Source organism: Eptesicus fuscus, chromosome 5 (assembly GCF_027574615.1).
Source record: "Eptesicus fuscus isolate TK198812 chromosome 5, DD_ASM_mEF_20220401, whole genome shotgun sequence".
Taxonomy (NCBI): domain Eukaryota; kingdom Metazoa; phylum Chordata; class Mammalia; order Chiroptera; family Vespertilionidae; genus Eptesicus; species Eptesicus fuscus.
In genome coordinates, this window is record NC_072477.1 from 78,688,731 (window position 1) to 78,708,836 (window position 20,106).

The window sequence follows — 20,106 nt, forward strand, 5'->3', positions numbered from 1 at the left end:
AAGGAGATATCTAAATCAGAAAAGCGATAGGGAGGAATCTTTCAGGACTCTGGTACTTACCAAGTAGCAGATGGAAATTGTATAGAGGGAAAAAGGCTTGATTTTGTATCTACCCTCATGGGGCACATAGGGAAAACAAGTTTCTCAGCACCCAAGCTCTCTGACAGCCCAGAGCTGAGATCTCTGCCATCTGTAGGACCCACCTTGTGTGCAGTTTCTGCAAACTGCTGGGCGCTGTTCTTTAAGTCCTCGGTCTTCTCCTCTGCTCGGCCTAACCGCTCCCCACGCTCGTTCAAGGCCTGGCTCGCTTTCTGCACGGCACTGGACACGCTATCGGCCGCTGAATGGAGGATGCTGTTTCCTGAAGAAGGACAACAAGAGCATCAGACACTGGCTCGGCTGGCCCACAGTGACAGACCCCTGCCAGGGGTGAGCAGCCTGTAAGAGCACGGCAGGCCACACTATACAAAGACCAAGTCAACATTTCTTCCGATTGGGTCTCACTGAGTCACTGGCAGGAAAAATACCTGTTGGCTATAGGACCTGGGCAAATGCTGAAAGCTTCTCACACACCCCCATCACCAACACACCACTCATTTCCACTCTCCTGGCATTCTGCTCACAGAAGCATAAAGGGACTGGGTCCTCCTGGATTTAGGACTTGGCTTGCATGGGAAATGGGAATTCTGATAAGTTCAGGGAATTAGGCAAGTTTAATGAGACATGTCCGGATCTTATGCGCCTGTACCATGGACCTGGGGTTTAGGTGAACAACCACAGGAAAACTGGGGGCACAGAACTTTTCCAGATATAAATCTCTGTATTCCTTTCAATTCTCCCCTTCCATTTTAACCTTCAACCTTAAAGGTATGGCTCCACTTAAGAAGCTCAAATCACCCTCAAAGTCCGGAGTAGATGTGTCACCTCCCAACCTTGAATTCTGAGCTGTGGCTCTGTTGGTTGGGTCTCCTTGCCTTTGATCCCTAGTATATGAAATACGGAGCCTCAACACCGCACTTAGCCAGGAGGTAGAAAACAGTGCATTAGTGAACTTAGCACTCCCAGATTCTCTAGAGATGATACCGAGGAAGTTGGAAGCCATCATGTTTCAAAAGGTTAGGCATCCCTGACATCCCACTTGCCAGGACTTGGAAACAGAACTCAACGGTGAAGAACTGGCAGATGCATAAGCCACTGAGAACAAGCATCTTGCAAAATGACAACCGAAGGAAATTTATGGCTGCATTTTGTTAACATTAAGTGGAAGATATTTAATGGCATTTAGTGTAATAGCTTTATGTCTTTGAATAAGTTTATTACATCATTTAACTTTGTACCTGAGATGGATGCATCTAGCCACAGACAGCTTTTAATAGAAATGTAATTTCCTCTTGTCTCAGCTGCAAAGGCTTCCTAATTCCTCCTCTGTGAGAACAGTCTGTGGTTTGTAGAAAATGATCTCAGGAGAAGAAAATGCCTTGCCCAGAGGAAGCACTTCATGAATTGTTTACCATTTTTCTTCTTTAGGGGTGGATTTCTTCCACTAGCATTAAAGGAGGGAGAATGGGGGTAACTTAGTATTACTCAGTTGCATCAAGCACTACAATGAGCCAAGATAAATCGGCACAGATGAACAGGGACCAGGAGAGAAGAGGCTCTGGAGAAATCTGGTTGAATGCAAGGGTTGGAATGGAAGGTCTAGGTCCTAAGAACAGATTTCGGAGGAGAAATCTTGGGCCCCCTTTCTTTCACATTATACTCATAACTATGATGACAGCCTATCATCACTGTCTAATATTTCATTAGCTTTTTGCAATAATAAAACTCCTTCACAAATATCATCTCATTTGTCCAAAAATTCTACTGAAAAGGTTGAGACTAGTTGAGGTTAAGTGACCTGTACAAGATCATGTCATCAGGGACATAGCCAGCACTGGAACCTGGTATTCCAATGACTTTTCTTTGTTCTGTACCTTCCTCTTTGCAGATAGGGTGTTGGTTCTGGGAAGCAATCCACTATGCCAGAATTGTAAGCAGACAAGCAAAGAGAGGTTTTGACAGGTTATTTCCCCAGGTAATGCCTGACTGTTTCTGCCCTCAAGGCATTCCTCTTGGTAAATGAAGAGTTATTGCCCATGTGGCATTGCAAGTCAAGTGTTCTCAAGAAGAAAGAGGGCATTGGGATGGAATGGGAAGATGGAGAAGGGACTGGAAGGTGAGGAGTGGGGGAGGGCACAAGAAGATTTCCCCCCTTTCCTGCTTCCTTCCCCATACCCAGCTTAGTCACCAGAGGCTAGGGAAAAGATGGGGCCAATAATCTGCAACTTCACAGCTAGGAATAGCTGCACTAAAGTAAAGGGATTTTATAATTAGCTTTCACAAAATGAAGAGGGATTATAACCAGGACTTGTCTTTTTTCAGTGGAATTGACCCTCGTGATATTCTCAAAGTTCAGATATACCTGTTTTTCTGAAATGATCCTGCTATGCATAAGCCATACTGCTTTCTTGTCATGACTTCCAAAAAGTTAATTTTGCACATGATTTCAGGTGACACTGCATCCTTTTTTATATTATATAATTTAACCAATTGTCATTATAACTAAAAGAGAACCAAATGTTATAACTAAAAGAGGGAACCAAATGCTGTCTCCACTATTCAAGGATGACACTGTTGACTACTATCAATAGAAAATCTATCTCGGGTTTTTTTTGGGCATGAGGATGGATTTGAACAAATCTTGTTGCCTTAGTTGAAATGACCTCTCCTGGTTTCAATTCTATCCATACTTCAGGCCCAGTGAAGTCTTATCACCTTCATCAAGCTTCAGGACAATCCCATTCTTTCCTTTCCCTCAACTCCGGGAGAACTGTCCATATCCTTCTGGTGTGCTTTATCAAGTACAATCCTGGGCAACACTTCCACCTCATTTTTTCACCTGTAAATACACTGACTTGCAAGCTGGAGTATAAATTCCCTGAGGACATCACTTGACTCTATTGACCATTCCCTAATTCTTGAATTTTCTTCTCTTGATTTGGGTCTCCTGCTTGCTTACTTTCTTCTCTCTGAGATCATCTTGCTAATGCTGTAATTCAAGGATTCTGTCCTTGGCCATTTTCTCTTATGCACTCTGCAGACTCTCTCTCGGACATTTTACTCAGCTCATGGCTTCAATGGCCAAACTTTTATCCTTAGGTAGACTGTGCTGCTGAGCTCCATCCAGATCCTTATGTTTTCTTACTGGACAACTCCAGGTGGGTGGCCCAAACTCATCTTGAAATCAGTATGTCGAAACATGACCCTGTTTTCCTTCCCTTCACACTTGCTTTTCCTTTGGGCTCCCTGCTCAGTGACTAACCTCCCTATCTGCCCAGCTCCTCAATTCAGAAGTCTGGGAGTCAAGTCTTGATTCCTACCTCATTTTTACCCCATTCAACTAAAGGTCACCTCCTACACAGCTCTCTGCTCTCTACCATTCTCATTGTTTCTGTATTGGTCCAATTCCTCTCTTCTTCAGAGTTATAGAAACAGCCTTTTATCTACCTGTCCCTACACTTTTTCTGGTCTGTCTTCCACACTTTTATAGTACACTTTTAAAAAGGCAAGTCTGTTTTCCATAGTGACTGCCCCAGTTTACATTCCCACTAGCAGTGTGGGAGGGCTCCTTTTTCTCCACATCTTCTCCAATACTCATTTCATTATTTCTTGAACCACGCTCAGCGTGGCCAGTGGTGAATCTGAGGAGGGGTTGTGTGGTGACAGAGGTGAGCACACAATAGAGTATACAGATGTCATATTATAAAGTGGTACACCTGAAATGTATATAATGTTATTAACCAATGTTACCCCAATAAATTTAATTTGAAAATTAAAAAAAAAGGCAAGTCTGTTACCACCTCCCCACTACTTTGAGATAAAAGTGAGACTCGTACTCTGCTTCTCTCTCTCAGGTCATCTCTTGGAACCCCATCCATTTTCCCTTCTATCTAGCATTTTCTAATCCCACACCTTGCCAGAATTTTCAAAAATGTGTCATGTTTCTTTTACCTATATGCCTTTGTACTTCCTGCTACCTCTGTCTGGAACTCTGCTTCTCATCTTCGCCTTCCCACTTACTCCTAAATACTGCAATACACAATACACTTCAGACCTCTTTTCTAGGAAACAACATCATGTTTGACACATTCTACCCTTGATGCCCCCAGCACACACATCACCGTATATCTACACTGAGTGGCCAGATTATTATGATCTCTGAACATATAGTAATCTGGCCACTCAGTATATGTGTGTGTGTATATATATATATATATATATATATATATATATATATATATATATATATGTGTGTGGTGTGTGTGTATTAGAGGCTCGGTGCATGAATTTGTGCATGGGTGGGGTCCAGCCAGCCTGGCCAGGGGGAGGGGACATGGGCAGTTGGCCAGCCTGCCAGCTGGTTGAACTCCTGGTCGAGGGGACAATTTGTATATTAGCCTTTTATTATATAGGATATATACTGAGTGGCCAGATTATTATGCGTTCAGAGATTATAATAATCTGGTCACTCAGTGTATTTGAAATGGTGTATTTATTTTTCTGCATGTAATTGTTGGATATCTAGGGTATGCTCCTTGAGGGCAGAAGCTGTGTCTTTCTCACTTCTGATTCCCATTCCATGGCACACAGTAGACACTTAATAAATGTTGGTTGACTGAGAGGCAGCAAGTATATGTCATCCCTCTTATGATTTCTTCATGCTTTAGCATAGAGTTGGACATGTAACTGATGCTGTCATATGACCTAACTAGGTCCTGAAATTCTAAATTTGCCAAATGGCTAAGGGTTTAGTCTATGTCTAGTGAAGTAAACTATCTCCTTTAGAGATTGTGCCAGGAATTCAATGAATTAGGTCAACAAAATGCAAAAAAAAAAACCACACAAAAAAGACACCCTACAACATTTTTGCTATAGCAAAAGTAAAGAGGATGTTTATAAAAAAAATTGTTGTTATTAGTCTTAAAATAAACAATTGTAAAGTATAAAAATAATAGAAGTTAAATAGCTTAATAAATCCAATGCAAAAATGACAGTTGCCTGAATCTTACTATTTCTAGGCATTTAAGAAAAAATGCTCCTTATAACAACCTAATGTGAAGGGCATATCACCATTTTTAAAATCTCATTTTTACAGTTGGGAGAAGCAACATAGAGCGATTTAACAGTGTGCCAGGAATCACACAGTAAACAAATAGCATTGTGTGAACTGACTCTCCATGAGTCAGTTCAGTGTTGGACAACCTGTAGGGTCTCCTTGTAAGATGGAGATTCTTTCAAAAGGTAAAACTTCGTTCCTGTTTTTGTAGTACTGACTGATCAGTAAATTCTGTTACATGTCCAGGTTATAGTAATTTCCTTGTTCTGAGATTAATGACACAGTCTGTAGTAACTATATGCTAGTAACTATAGACTAGTGTAACAATTCTTAATGTACTTCTTAAAGTCATAATATGAAAGAAAAGATCCTGTGCTTATTATGAGTTAAAAAAAACTTACTGTAGAAAATTTATAATATACATTATTATAAAAAGGCAATAAAGTCATGTCATATTCAATTGCTTAGAGATGACCATAAATTATATTTATGGTACATTTTATTGTAGTATTTTTCTGTATATGCTTTTCTGAAACCATACTCTATATATTTAGTTATATATATCCTGTTGTGGATACTTTCCTATGTCATGAAAATTGTTTGAAAATACTGTTTATAATGGCTGCATTGCACTATTGTAATTTATTCAACTATTACTCTTTTAGATATCTGTTGTGTTCCAAAAAGACTTACTTTTTCAAATGAGGTTGCAGTTACCTTCTTGCATTTACACACACACACACACACACACACACACACACACACACACAATCTTTGCCCACATCTCTGATAATTCCTAGAAATAAAACTGCTGGTTCAAAGGACATACACATTTTTGAGGCTCTTGGTGGATGTGGAAGATTGCTTTCATGAAAGATATGGTCAACATTCAGAACTATTCATTTGAGTGCATACTATGTGCTAGGCACTGTTATGTTGACACAGTTGACAGAAAGACTATGAGGGAGTGATTTACCTTCTCTGATCTTTAATGTCCTCATCTTTGATATGAACATCATGCCATCCATCGCATGTGGCTGATGTGGAAATGAAGATGAAGATGCATAAAAAGTGCTTGTAGGTGCTCAATGGATACTTGTCCCTCCACCTCCCAAAGACCACATCTGCTTTGGAGAAACTTTGGAAATGGCACAATACACCCTATTCCATTGCATGTCTCCCTCTTTGCCCTCTTATCTCAGGGCTAAGTGTCTTGAGGCTCGCAGAAGACATTTCTTAGACATCTTGTATACCTGCTGTGTGTAGCTCAGTGTGTTGTTTAGACATGGAGCTGAACACATACTCATTAAATCAATGAGTATGCTTTGTATATAGGATGCCTGACTCAAAAGTTGGGGCTCATCATATTGTGCTGAGTTAATCTGGAACTAAAACAGCCTTCCAAGGCAGACAGAACAGTAATTCTCTCGAAATAGACACAAAGCATATTGATACCTAAATTTATTCATTCAAGCACAGCAAATAAAGTCAACTGCCTTTTAAATTATAGCCTCTAAAGAGTACCTGTAACTCAGGCACATGCCCTTGGCTGGGAATTGAACCTGTGACCCTTTGGTGCACAGGGTGACACTCTAACCACTGACTAGGGTGAAACTCAATTGGTTCTTAACTCACAGACTCCATTAATTGTCTGTGTGCATGGGTAAACCATTACACTGACTAATCAATACAAATCACACTGTTGCACTTCAGTGTTGGACAACCTCTAGGGTCTCCTTGTAAGATGGAGATTCTTTCAAAAGGTAAAACTTCGTTCCTGTTTTTGTAGTACTGACTGATCAGTAAATTCTGTTACATGTACAGGTTATAGTAAGCCTTTCTAAAAGGAAGAGTTAGTTGTTGCTGCATGTTAGGCACAGGTGCAGTGTGAGTATCAGCCAGTCACTCACAGAAAAAGCTAGTTTTCACTGGCTGTCTACTCTGTGTAGGTGCCATGGTAAGTTGTCAAATCCTCAAAGAAATATATTCTTACTCTACAATTCAGGATAAAAGTGCTCAGGGAGCTGAAGTAGCTCAACCAAGATCACCCAGATCTTGACCCTAAAAAAAGCATATTGTTTTTCTTTTTTAATCCTCATCCAAGTATTTTTTTCCATTGCTTTTCATAGAGAGTGGAAAGGAGGGATGGAGAGAGAGTGGAGGGAGGGAGAGGGGAAATGAGAGAGAGGTAGAGAGAAAGAGGGAGAGAGAGGGAGGGAGGGAGAGAGAGAGAGAGAGACATTGATGTGAGAGACACATCAATTGGTTGCCTCCCACATGCACCCTGAGGGATCAATCCTGCAACCCAGGTATGTGCCCTTGACCAGGAATTGAACCCTCAACCATTCGGTGAGAGGACCCATGCTCTAACCGCTGAGCAACACCAACCAGGCACATTTTGTTATTTTAAAAATAATTGTACATATTTAAGGTTTACAACATGATGATTTGATGTACATATACTACTTAGTAAAATGATTACTACAATCAAGCTAATTACATACTCAGCTCCTCATGGTTACCTTTCTTCTTTCTTTCTTTCTTTCTTTCTTTCTTTCTTTCTTTCTTTCTTTCTTTCTTTCTTTCTTTCTTCCTTCCTTCCTTCCTTCCTTCCTTCCTTCCTTCCTTCCTTCCTTCCTTCCTTCCTTCCTTCTTTTTCTTTCTGTGTGTGTTGAGAGCACCTGAAATCTATTCTTTTAGAAAATTTCCAGTGTTCAATATAGTATTATTAACTATAGTCATCATGCTATGCATTAGATCTCTAGACTTACTCATCCTACATAACTTCAACTATGTACCCTTGGACCAACATCTGTCCGTTTCCCCACATCCCTGCCTGTGGTAATCACACATGGGAAGAAAAAAACCCTACATGATTTCACTTATATGCGGAGTCTAAAAAACTCAAACACATAGAAGCTCAGAGTTGACGCAAAGCTCTTAAGGACTATGTCAGCATTTCCCAAAGTGGTTATGTGGCTTTAAAAAATCTGACATAAAAAACACAATCCTTTGTAAAATGACTTTGCAAAAATACCAATTTAGTTGGCTTCTTTATTGCAGAACTTTGCAAAACCTTTAATATGCTAATGTAAATTGTTAATCAAAAGAAGGTAGGGGTAGGAACAAGAGAGATCTATTAGCAGAATTTCTCGACATATTTATTTACAAGGTTCTTGTGCATAAAATCTGCTTTGAGAAATGCTACAATAAACCATACTGACTTCTAAGTTATAGGAAGAAAACTAAATAAATCCAGGCTGTCCTCATCAATTTAGTAATAGATGGACAAGTCATGTAATTACATTAAAAAGGCTTGCTTTATAGAAGCAGCAGAACAGATATAGCATGTTAAATGGCAGTTGCAGAATTATCTTTTGTCTTAAGTTGGTGGCTAATTTCAGGGACCATAAAGCTTGTTTGTTGCCTGCAGCTGGATGGCAAAGAAAAATGGACTCAGAGCTCGAGAGTACTTTGTAAACTCATAAACTCAAAAGCCTGTTTGAAAGAGACCTTGGAGTTATCTATCGCTGGCATTACCAAAGGAAGAAGAATGGACCACTATACATTCTGTTGGTGATGTTAAGGTAATTCAGTGGAACCTCAGCCTATTCTCAAGTCATAGGCATACCCCACAGCTAAGGACACAGGAGAAAGCCCCAGGCTCCCTTCCTGTCCTACATACTCTTCTCAATTCATGGCCCCAATGTTTCCAATGGCAAGGGTCAAACATGTAGGATTCTGTTCATGTCCTTTAAACTCTTGAACTCAGGATATGTAGAGAAATTCAGCAGTCCTTTAGTATTCATTTAAACTTGGTCATATGAACATGCTCTTATCAGAGTTATGGGTCATCAGCAGACAAGTATAGACTTCTTTTTGTTCTGTTTTGTTCAGAGGATACAGGCTCTGAGAAGGATGGCTTAAATGCAACTTGAAAGAGGAAACCCTTGTTCTGAGGTTAAACACCTCAAATGACTCTAAATTTGCTAAAATGGATTTTGTTTCCTGTCTTTGATGTCTATGATTTGCGGTTGTCTGTTTTCAATGTGGTTGGAAGCTAGTGACTTTTACTTTAATAACCACAATTTCAAGTCCTGATATATATACAATTTGAAGACCCTCAACAATGCTACCAAACAAGACTCACTCAACACATGGAGCCTGCTACTTACTAGCCGGGTGACCTTGAACAAATAGCTGACCCCTCTGTGCATCAGTCTGTTTCCTCACCTGTCCTGGGGGTTGGTCTAGTCCAGGCGTCCTCAAACTACGGCCCTGCGGGCCACATGCGGGTGTTTTGCCGTTTTGTTTTTTTACTTGAAAATAAGATATGTGCAGTGTGCATAGGAATTTGTTCATAGTTTTTTTTAAACTAGAGTCTGGCCCTCCAATGGTCTGAGGCACAGTGAACTGGCCCCCTGTTTAAAAAGTTTGAGGACCCCTAGTCTAGTCCCTACCTCATAAGATTGCTGTGAGGAATAAATGAGGTCATGTATAAGTAGGGAACTTAGAACAGTGTCTGACACACAGTAGTCACTCAACTTTAGATATTACTAAAAGAGATAAACTTCAGTTTTCTGGCACTAAAGAGTCTTTCTGTTAAGCTTTCCATTTTTGCTCATCTCTCTTTCCCCACTCTCATTCACCATAACACTCTTGAAGGAAAAGTCTACTCTTATTGTGACCTCTCGTACTTCCCAACTACTTTAAACTTTCAGCGAAGTGGCTTCCACCCTAGTCTACTAACACTGCCTCTCAACCTCACCACTGGCCTATCAAGCCCATTGCCTATTTTAAGTTTCTTCCACTTGGCCACTGGACCACATGTGGACTGACCACTCCTTTTTAAAAACTGCTCTTTCCCTGGGCTTCTATAACACACTATTTTCTTGATTCCCACCATCACTTTGATAATTCCTGGTCAGTTTCATTCCTTTCTTGGCTAGGGTTATGAGGTCAGAAAGGTCTCGGTTTGGGTCTGTCTCTGCCAAATACCAGCTATTTGATCTCAGATAAATTACTTAATCTCCATGGGCTTTGGTTTTCACTGGCACAATGGTGATAAAAATAGTACCTATTCTTCTTATATCTTTTGTGAGAACTGAATGAAATATATACTTAGCATAGTGTTTAGTAATGCAGTATGAGCTCAATACATACTGTGTTATTAGCACTATCTGATTCATTCTGAACATTTATTATAGAACTAGAGGCCCAGTGCACAAAATTTGTGCACAGGGGTGTGTGTCCCTCAGCCCAGCCTGCACCCTCTCCAATTTGGGACCGCTCAAGGGATGTCCAACTGCCCGTTTAGGCCCGATCCCAGTAGGATCGGGCCTAACCAGGCAGTCGGACATCCCTCTCACAATCCAGGACTGCTGGTTCCCAACTGTTCGCCTGCCTGCCTTCCTGATTGCCCCTAACCACTTCTTCCTGCCAGCCTGATCACCCCCTAACCACTCCTGCCAGCCTGATTGATGCCTTACTGCTCCCCTGCCAGCCTGATTGCCCCTAACTGCCCTCCCCTGCAGGCTTGGTCACCCCTAACTGCTCTCCCCTGCAGGCCTGGTCACCCATAACTGCCCTCCCCTCCAGGCCTGGTCCCCCCCAACTGCCCTCCCCTGTAGGCCTGGTTTTTCCACTGCTCTCCCCTGCAGGCCTGGGTCCCCCCTGCCAACTGCCCTTCCCTGCAGGCCGGGTCACCCCAACTTCCCTCCTCTGCACGCCTGGTCCCACCCAACTGCCCTCACCTGCAGGCATGATCACCCCCAACTGCCCTCCCTTGCAGGCCTTGTCCCTCCCAACTGCCCTCCTCTGCTGGTCATCTTGTGGTGGCCATCTTGTGTCCACATGGGGGCAGTCATCTTATGTGTTGGAGTGACAGTCAATTTGCATATTACTCTTTTATTAGATAGGATAGAGGCCTGGTGCACGGGTGGAGGCTGGCTGGTTTGCACTGAAGGATGTCCCAGATCAGGGTGGGGGTTCCCTTGGGGCAAGGGGCGGCCTGGGCGAGGGGCCTGCGGTGGTTTGCAAGTGGAGGCCCTGGTATCTGGGATTTATTTATCCTATCTAATAATAGACAAATATGCAAATTGACCATACCTCCGACACACCCACAAGCCACACTCACCATTCAATCAGAGCGAGTATGCAAATTAACCCAAACCACGATGGCTACAGCCACAGAGAACAAGGTTTCCTAGGTAACAGAGGAAGCCAAGCTTTCCGCCTGCCCTTGCCAGGCCTAAGCCTCCACTCAAGCTACAAAGTTTCAATTATAGAAGGTAAACAAATTCAAACAAATGGCGGCAGAATGGAGCTTGAGAGAGCAGGCCAGGGTTGCTGCTGGCAACAGGGGAAACAAAGCTTTCCGCACACCCTGGCCGTGCCCACCCACTTAAGGCAACAAAGTTTCAATTATAACCCCAACACAAATGGCTGCCGGGCCTTGGAGGGAGCCCCAGGCTTGGCTCCGCTCAGGCTACAAAGTTTCAATTGTAGAAGGAAAATAAATTCCAGATACTAGGGCCTCAGCTTGGGTTGCCAGGGGGCGCGGCTGGCCTGCAAACCACCACAGGCCCCTCGCTCAGGCCGCCCCACATCCCAAGGGAACCCCCACCTGATCTGGGACACCCTTCAGGGCAAACCAGCTGGCCCCCACCCCTGTACCAGGCCTCTATCCTATCTAATAAAAGAGTAATATGCAGATTGATCATCACTGCAACACACAATATAGCTGCCCCCATGTGGTTAAAGATCCTGCCCCCATGTGAACGCAAGATGGCCACCACAAGATGGCCAGCAGGAGAGGGCAGCTGGGAAGCACCCGGCCTGCAAGGGAGGGCAGTTGAGTGGGACCAAGCCTGCAAGGGAGGGCAGTTGGAGGTGATCAACCCTGCAGGAGAGGGCAGTTAGGGGTGACCAGGCCGGCAGAGGAGGGAAGTTGGGGGCAAACAGGCTGGCAGCAGAGTGGTTAGGGGGTGATCAGGCTGGCAGGCAGAAGCAGGTTAGGGGCAATCAGGAAGGCAGGCAGGCAAGCAGTTGGGAGCCAGCAGTCCTGGATTGTGAGAGGGATGTCCGACTGCCCGTTTAGGGATCCGACTGCCCACCGGGATCGGGCCTAAACGGGCAGTCAGACATCCCTCGAGGGGTCCCATATTGGAGAGGGTACAGGCTGGGCTGAGGGACAACCCCCCTCCATGCACGAATTTCGTGCACCGGGCCTCTAGTCTTCTATAATTGAAACTTTGTAGCCTTGAGTGGAGGCCAGGGCCAGCCAGGGTGTGCAGGAAGCTTGGCTTCCTCCATTGCCAGGGAAACCCAAGCCTCCTGCTCGCTCTGTGGCTGCAGCCATCTTGATTGGGTTAATTTGCATACTCGCTCCTGATTGGCTTGTGGGCATGGCTTGTGGGCATAGCGGAGGTACAGTCAATTTGCATGTTTCTCTTTTATTAGTGTAGATAAACATGGGCCAGACACTGTCTATACTTGTCTGCTTCTCAAGTTTTGACTTAATATTAACCCACTGTTTCCCTCCCACCCTCCATCTGACCTCCTCTTCCTGAATTCTCTGTGTTAGTCAATGGCCCTTCTGTCCACCTAGTGTCCTATGCTCAGTTAACCTTTATCTGTAACCTCTCCATCATATCCCACAGCCAGGTGTTCACATAGCCCAGGGCATTTATCTCAGCAAGGGCTCTTCCATCAGCCTTCAACTCTATTCCTAGTGCCTGCCAGGCCTTATTGGACCACACAGCAGCCTGGTGGTTTTCCTGCCACTGGCCTCCATTCTCTAATATATCACCCTCTTTCTATACTACTGACTTGATCATGTCCTTGTCTCAACCCTTTGGTGGCCCTCTCATTATACAATAACACTAACTAAAGAAGATCCTTCTTGACCTAATTACCAAGGCACTCACTTCCACCCCCCACAGACTCCAATCTCTATCTACTGCCTCATTGTTTCTTGACACATTTTAGAAAATTGTTCAAGTTTGATCAGTTTCTTACTGTAGGTAGAGTACAGCATATCCTATCTAATAATAGAGTAACATGTAAATTACCATCACTCCGCTACGCCCACGATTGGGCAGCGGGAGGCTGGGGGGCGGGACTCGGGGTGGCCTATCCGGCCATTGAGAGGCACAGATCCGCTGCCACTGAGGGGGGCTACCCTGCTGTTGAGAGGCGCAGGGGGCAGGACTCCTGCTCCCTGTGCCTCTCAACAGCCAGATCCGTGGCTGCTGAGGGGGCCTGCCGCGGACACCCAGATGTGCCTCTCAATGGCAGGGTAGCCAGGTGTCCGCGGCAGCCCCCTTCAGCAGCCATTGAGAGGTGCAGGGGGCGGGAGTCCTGCCCCCTGCGCCTCTCAAGGGCAGGGTAGCCCCCCTCAGCGGCTGCAGACCATCAAAAGTGGGGGAGCTGGGTGCCTGTCTGCTCCGGCACCAGGCCTTTCAGAAGCCTCCGCTGAGCCGGAGGCTTCTGAAAGGCCCAGTGCACCAGCGGACAGGCACCCAACTCCACCGCGAAAAGCGAAAGCGTGTAGGGGACCCTATATGTGCATGATTCAATCATGCACTGGGCCTCTAGTAATAAATAAATTCAGTATAAATAAAAACCTTAACAAGGAATAGTGCCTAGCCCTAATCCGTTTGGCTCAGTGGATAGAGTGTTGGCCTGTAGACTGAAGGGTCCCAGGTTTGATTCTAGTCAAGGGCATGTACCTTGGTTGCAGGCACATCCCCAGTAGGGGGCGTGCAGGAGGCAGCTGATCGATGTTTCTCTTTCATTGATGTTTCTAACTCTCTATCCTTCTCCCTTCCTCTCTGTAAAAAATCAATAAAATATATTTTTAAAAAAAGGAATAGTGCCTAGCTGTCCCTAAGGATATCCAAACATTAGCAATAGCACTTAAAACCATTTTTGCAACATTAGTAATCAAATACAAACTCAGCACTTAGAAGAAAGCAAAGTTCTTTGGAAAGTGGAGGTTTCCATGCCTTGGGGCAAGGAAAACTCACACCTGAAATACTTTATTATTGCCAGACAATAATAAGGATACCTTCAACGATGGTAGGGATAGTGCTAAAAGCAAAAAGAAGCCAGTTTAAAGCAGGTCCTACTGGACAAGTTGTGACATTTAGAACATCAAGAGTAATAAAATAACCATAAGAATGATAATAATTATAACTATTATAATATATAACTACATAATAACACATTATAACATAATGAATAATATATAATTTTGTAATTATAATAATTATATATAACTTTGTAAAAGCCATAACTTATTAATGATGACTTAATATAAAATATTTAGTACAAAATAAAGTTGAAATACATAAGATGGATTATAATTGTTTCATTTTATTGCTTTATTATATTAACTGGAGGCCTGATGCATGAAAATTCGTGCAAGAGTAGGCCTTCCTTCCTCCAGCTGCCGGTACCGGCTTCCCTCCAACACCCAGGACCCAGGAAGCTTCGCTCCAGCCTGGCTCGCCCAGAATGACGTCTGGAAGGACATCCGGTCTAATTAGCATATTACCCTTTTATTATTATAGATTTTAAGAATTAAAGAGTATTTTAGTGATTTTAAGAAATAAAAAGAAATGAAATATTTGAGTATTTTCTTTTTTTCTAAACATTTACCTATATATAAAAGTATGATTTGTTTATATCTGTGTGAGAAGCAACTATCAGTAAACCAAGGAGTTTCAGAAAGAATACAAACCATTCTAGAAAGGACTGACTAGAAAGAGTGGCAGTGATGCATTCTAAAGTGAGAAGTGCTTTCTCTTCCTTAAAAACTGGCTATCTGTTCAGACTAGATCACATATTCTAGGGGAGGAACCTCTAAATAACTTAACAAGTTGTGATATTAATAAAGAATCTGTGCATTTCCAATAATGCTAACACAGCAGATCAGTATATAACAATAACATGTTGGAGGATTATGTGATTCTGGCCAAGCAAAGCAAATGATACACTGTTCCTGGATAAAACCCATCAAGGTGATAATACTGGACTCATGTAAAAAACATGGGTGAAAATAGTGTTACTGGTGTGAAACATAAAGTTCAATTATAAAAAGGGATCCAGTGAGATACCCAGGTTTGAATCACTTTGGAAGAAGAAACCAGAAAAAAAAAACACACAGTTAAAGCTATTGCAATAATTCAAATAAGAGATAATGGTAGCCACCCTGGCCAGTGTGACTCAGTTGGATGGGCGTCGTCCCATGCACCAAAAGGCTGCTAGTTCAGTTTCCAGTCAGGGCACTTGTCCAGGTTGTGGGCTTGATCCCTGATAGGGGGCATGTAGGAGGCAATCAATTGATATTTTTCTCTCACATAGATGTTTCTCTCTCTTTCTTTCTTCCTCTCTCTTAATCACACACACACACACACACACACACACACACACACACACACACACACACACATCTCCTATATAATAAAGAGGTAATATGCAAATTGACCATCACTCTGACACAAGATTGCCACCCCATGTGGACACAAGATGGTCACCACAAGATGGTCACCACAAGATGGCCTGCAGGGGAAGGCAATTGTGGGTGATCAGGCCATCAGGGGAGGGCAGTTGGGAGAGACCAGGCCTGTAGGGGAGGGCAGTTGGAGGGACCAGGCCAGCAGGGGAGGGCAGTTAGGGGCAGGGGAGGGCAGTTAGGGGTGACTAGGCCAGCAGGGAAGGGCAGGGAAGGGCAGGGGAGGGCAGTTAGGGGCAACCAGGCTGGCAGGGGAGCGGTTAGGGGGCGATCAGGCTGGCAGACAGAAGCAGTTAAGGGCAATCAGACAGGCAGGCAGGTGAGCAGTTGGGAGCCAGCAGTCCTGGATTGTGAGAGGGATGTCTGACTGCCCTTGAGGGGTCCCAGATTGGAGAGTGTGCAGACTGGGCTGAAGGACACACACACCCCCACCCTGTGCACAAATTTTGTGCACTGGGCCTCTAGTGTGTGTGTGTGTATGTGTGTGTGTGTGTGTGTATCCTATACTAGAAGAGAGAAAGAGGGGGTGAAGGAGAGAGAGAGAGAGAGAGAGAGAGAGAGAGAGAGAGAGAGAGAGAGAAAGAGAGAGAGAGAGAGAATGAGAATGGTGGCCTATACTAGAATGATATCAGTGGAGATGAGGAAAGTGGACATATTTAAGATACATATTGGTGGGCTGAATATGGGAGATGAGGGGAAAAAGAATAGTGAGTGAATCCCAAGCTTCTGATCTGAGCAAGGGGTATACAAGAGAGAAAATGCTGTCAGAAAAACAAATTTCTTTGGAGAGTGAACAGATGTGAGAATGAAGTATTTCATTTTGGATAATGTTATGCTTAAGTTGCCTGTTAGACAACCAAGTGATGTTGATATGGCAAATAGATATTCCTATATGAAGCTCTGCAGAGAAGTGTGGGATGGAGATAAAATTTGTAAGTCAATGACAGAGAGAGAATGGGAATGGATAAGCTTACCTAGTGAACGATACTAAAGAGAGAAGAGAGAGGGTTTGCAAACCATTCCTCAAGAATTTTAACATTTAGAGTACGGTGAAGGTAAAAGTGCCTGCAAAGAATGCTAAGAGTAAACAGCCTGAGAGGCAGGAGGCAAACCAAGATGGATGTGGCACAGTGGAAGTCAGGACAATTCAATAAAAAGGTGACCACAAGAGTGCTAGGAAAATTCGAAGGGGAAAGGACAGTCTTTTCAACAAGTGGTGTTGGGACAACTGGATAGCCCAGGCAAAAGAATGAAGTTGGACCCTACCTCACACCACAAATTTAACTCAAATGGGTCAAAGACCTAAACATAAGGGCTAAATTATAAAACTCTTAGAGAAAACATAGGCACAAATCTTTATGCCTTAGATGAGGCAATGGTTTTTTAGAGATAACACCAAAAGCACAAGCAACAAAGGAAAAAGGATAACTTGGACTTCAACAAAAATTAAAAGAAGGTTGTGCTCCCTCCTCCATGATTCCTTAGCACGTTATTCATGCCTTTATTACTATATTTAACACATTACATTAATATTATTTGTCTAAGTATTCATTTAGCCAATTAGAGTGTGAATTTCTTACATTTCATTGACTGTCTCTTCTCCATTTGTATACTTGGTGCTAACACAGTATCAGATCCATACATTGCATGCACTATGTGGCTGGAGCTACTGTGTGAAAATAAACAAATTTTAAAATACAATTAGGAAATAGGAATATAAAGGGCAGAAAATATAGAGAAAGGTCATCAGAGATAAAGCTCACTAAGACTAATTTATTAATATGAGATGGAAAATTAAATGGTCTTGAGATAAGACAATAAAAAGTTAAGTGGTTTTAGGTTTTATGAATAAAGAACAAGGTCTGAATTTGAATATCCTTTACAATAAACAAAAATAAATTTGCTTGCTCTTTGACTTAAGAAAATATGTATGCCACATTTAGTATGTGTCCAGCCCAAATTGGTTCTTAGAGATGTTTTACTTCAAATTAATTTAAATTGTGCCTCAAACTTATGTCATTAAGTAATTAGGCTCTTTGGGAATTTAGCATGACTTCCTCAGGTAAAATATTCTGTTGCTTTGCATTGGAAAGGAATTTAGGATCATCTAGTTTTCAGAGGAGAAAACAGTCAGGGGGTAAGTGGAAGGATTTGCTCAAGGTCACATACATCCCTGGCAAGAGCAGAGCTAGTCCTAGAAGCAATGTTTGCTGACTTGGAGCTCAGTGAGGCTTTCTACCCATCCATTTTAAGAAAAACTCATGTGAGAGCTGAGTAGGGATACTGAGAATCTGGCAATTGATTTTCTTAAAACAATCCATGCACATGTCACTTTTGGAAAGTGTTACCTTTCCCTTTTGGAGAACTCTCCTCTGTAAGCATGTGCACACACACCAATTTGAGATTTCAGTATACAACTCTACTCAGCTTTGACATAATCATAAAATCCAAGGGAAAATCACACACTTCAAGGAAACGTGTATACCTACCACTGGGGATATCTTACATGGTCAATTTATGTGTCCAAAGCACTGCAGGATTGCAGTAACTTTCAATTACTGAATGCCTTTCAATCGTTAAAACGGCAAAGTCACTAGCATCAAAGGATGCACAGGAAACCTCTTATCTTGAGCAGGAGAAATGAGAAAGATGAACTTCCACAGACAAAGATAATCTGCTAAATTTAAGGTGAAATATACTGAGTATAACAAAAATGTTCTAGTACAGTAACCAAGGTCACTTTACTACTGGACTAGGTCATTATTGTTGTAGTTAAATCCTATTATCCTATCTAATAAAAGAGTAATATGCAAACTGACAGTCACTCAAAGACACAAGATGGCTGCCCCCATGTGGTCAAAGATGGCTGCCCCCATGGGGACACAAGATGGCTGCCACAAGATGGCTTGCAGGGGAGGGCAGTTTTGGGCAGTTAGGGGTGACCAGGCCAGCAGAGGAGGGCAGTTGGGGCAGACCAGGCCAGCAAGGGAGGGCAGTTGCGGGGGACCCAGGCCTGCAGGGGAGGGCAGTTGTGGGTGATCAGGCCAGCAGGAGAGGAGAGTTGGGGGGACCAGGCCTGCAGTGGAGGACTGTTGGGGAGAACCAGGACAGCAGAGGAGGGTAGTTGGGGGAGATCAGGCCAGCAGGGGAGGGCAGTTGGGGGGTGCCCAGGCCAGCAGAGGAGGGCAGTTAAGGGTGACCGGGCCAGCAGGGGAGGGTAGTTGGGGGAGATCAGGCCAGCAGGAGAGGGCAGTTGGGGGGTGCCAGGCCAGCAGAGGAGGGCAGTTAAGGGTGACCGGGCCAGCAGGGGAGAGCAGTTGAGGGTGACCAGGCCTGCAGGGGAGGACAGTTAGGGATGACCAGACTGGCAGGGGAGGGCAGTTAGGGCTAATCGGGCCAGCAGGGGAGCAATTAGGTATTGATCAGGCTGGTAGGGGAGTGGTTATGGGGTGATCAGGCTGGCAGGCAAAAGTGATTAGGGGCAATCAGGCAGAGGCAGGTGAGTGGTTTGGAGCCAGCAGTCCTGGATTGTGAGAGGGCAGTTGGACATCCCTCAAGAGGTCCCAGATTGGAGAGGGTGCAGGCTGGGCTGAGGGACAACTCCGCCCCCACCCCCCCACCCCCCCTGCATGAATTTCGTGCACCCGGCTTCTAATTTAGGAGATAATAAAGAGAATCAAGTTAGTCTGCAGTCTTGATCTATGATACTTGCATCTGAAAATATCAAAGTTTGGATCAATTATGCTTCAGACATTGTCATCAGTGGCAACAGAACTCAGTATTGTGTCCAGTGCTGGCACATTTTACTTTACATAAACTTGAGAGTCATTGAATTTGTTCTTTTATTTTACTTTAAACATATTGTTATTGATTTTAGAGAAAGGGGAAGGGAGAGGGAGAGATAGAAACATTGATGAGAGAGAAATATGATCAGCTCCCTCCTGCATGCCCTCTACTAGGGATTGAGCCTGTAACCCAGGCATTTGTTCTGACTGGGAATTGCACCTGCAACCTCTCAGTGCATGGGACAATGCTCAACCTACTGAGCCACATGGGCCAGGGCTGAATTTGTTCTTTTAATGTGCTGAATGCAAAACCAAGAATCACATCTCATACATTGAGAATACGGTGAAGATTTTTTACTATCTCTCTGGTATGACACAACAGTTTTGAAATTGACATGAAATCCCAGTGGGTTTTATAATATTCATTAGTCATTCTGTGGTCTTAATGTATTTTGTTTGATTATTAATGAATTCCTGTTACACATTTTACTTACTAAGAATGATGCTCTGAAAACTTCTGCCAATTGGTCATTAAAATCCACCACAATTATCATCAATCAAATGAAATTACTATCAATTACACAGAGGAGTTAATCCACATGGCATCATTTTAAACACAAACATTGTCAACTCATATTAATGAGATA

The 20,106-nt window shown here is 43.4% G+C and overlaps 1 protein-coding gene across 5 annotated transcripts in view; it reads right to left on the reverse strand.

Annotated features, from left to right (window-relative positions):
* The window catches only part of STXBP6 (syntaxin binding protein 6), a 266,151-nt gene that overhangs the window by 5,994 nt on the left and 240,051 nt on the right, over positions 1–20,106 (reverse strand). For all 5 annotated transcript variants that reach the window (XM_008152926.3, XM_054716493.1, XM_054716494.1 and 2 more), the window contains one exon: positions 204–361. In XM_008152926.3, the coding sequence (XP_008151148.1) occupies positions 204–361 (158 nt within the window). The remainder of the gene's footprint in view (positions 1–203; positions 362–20,106) is intronic.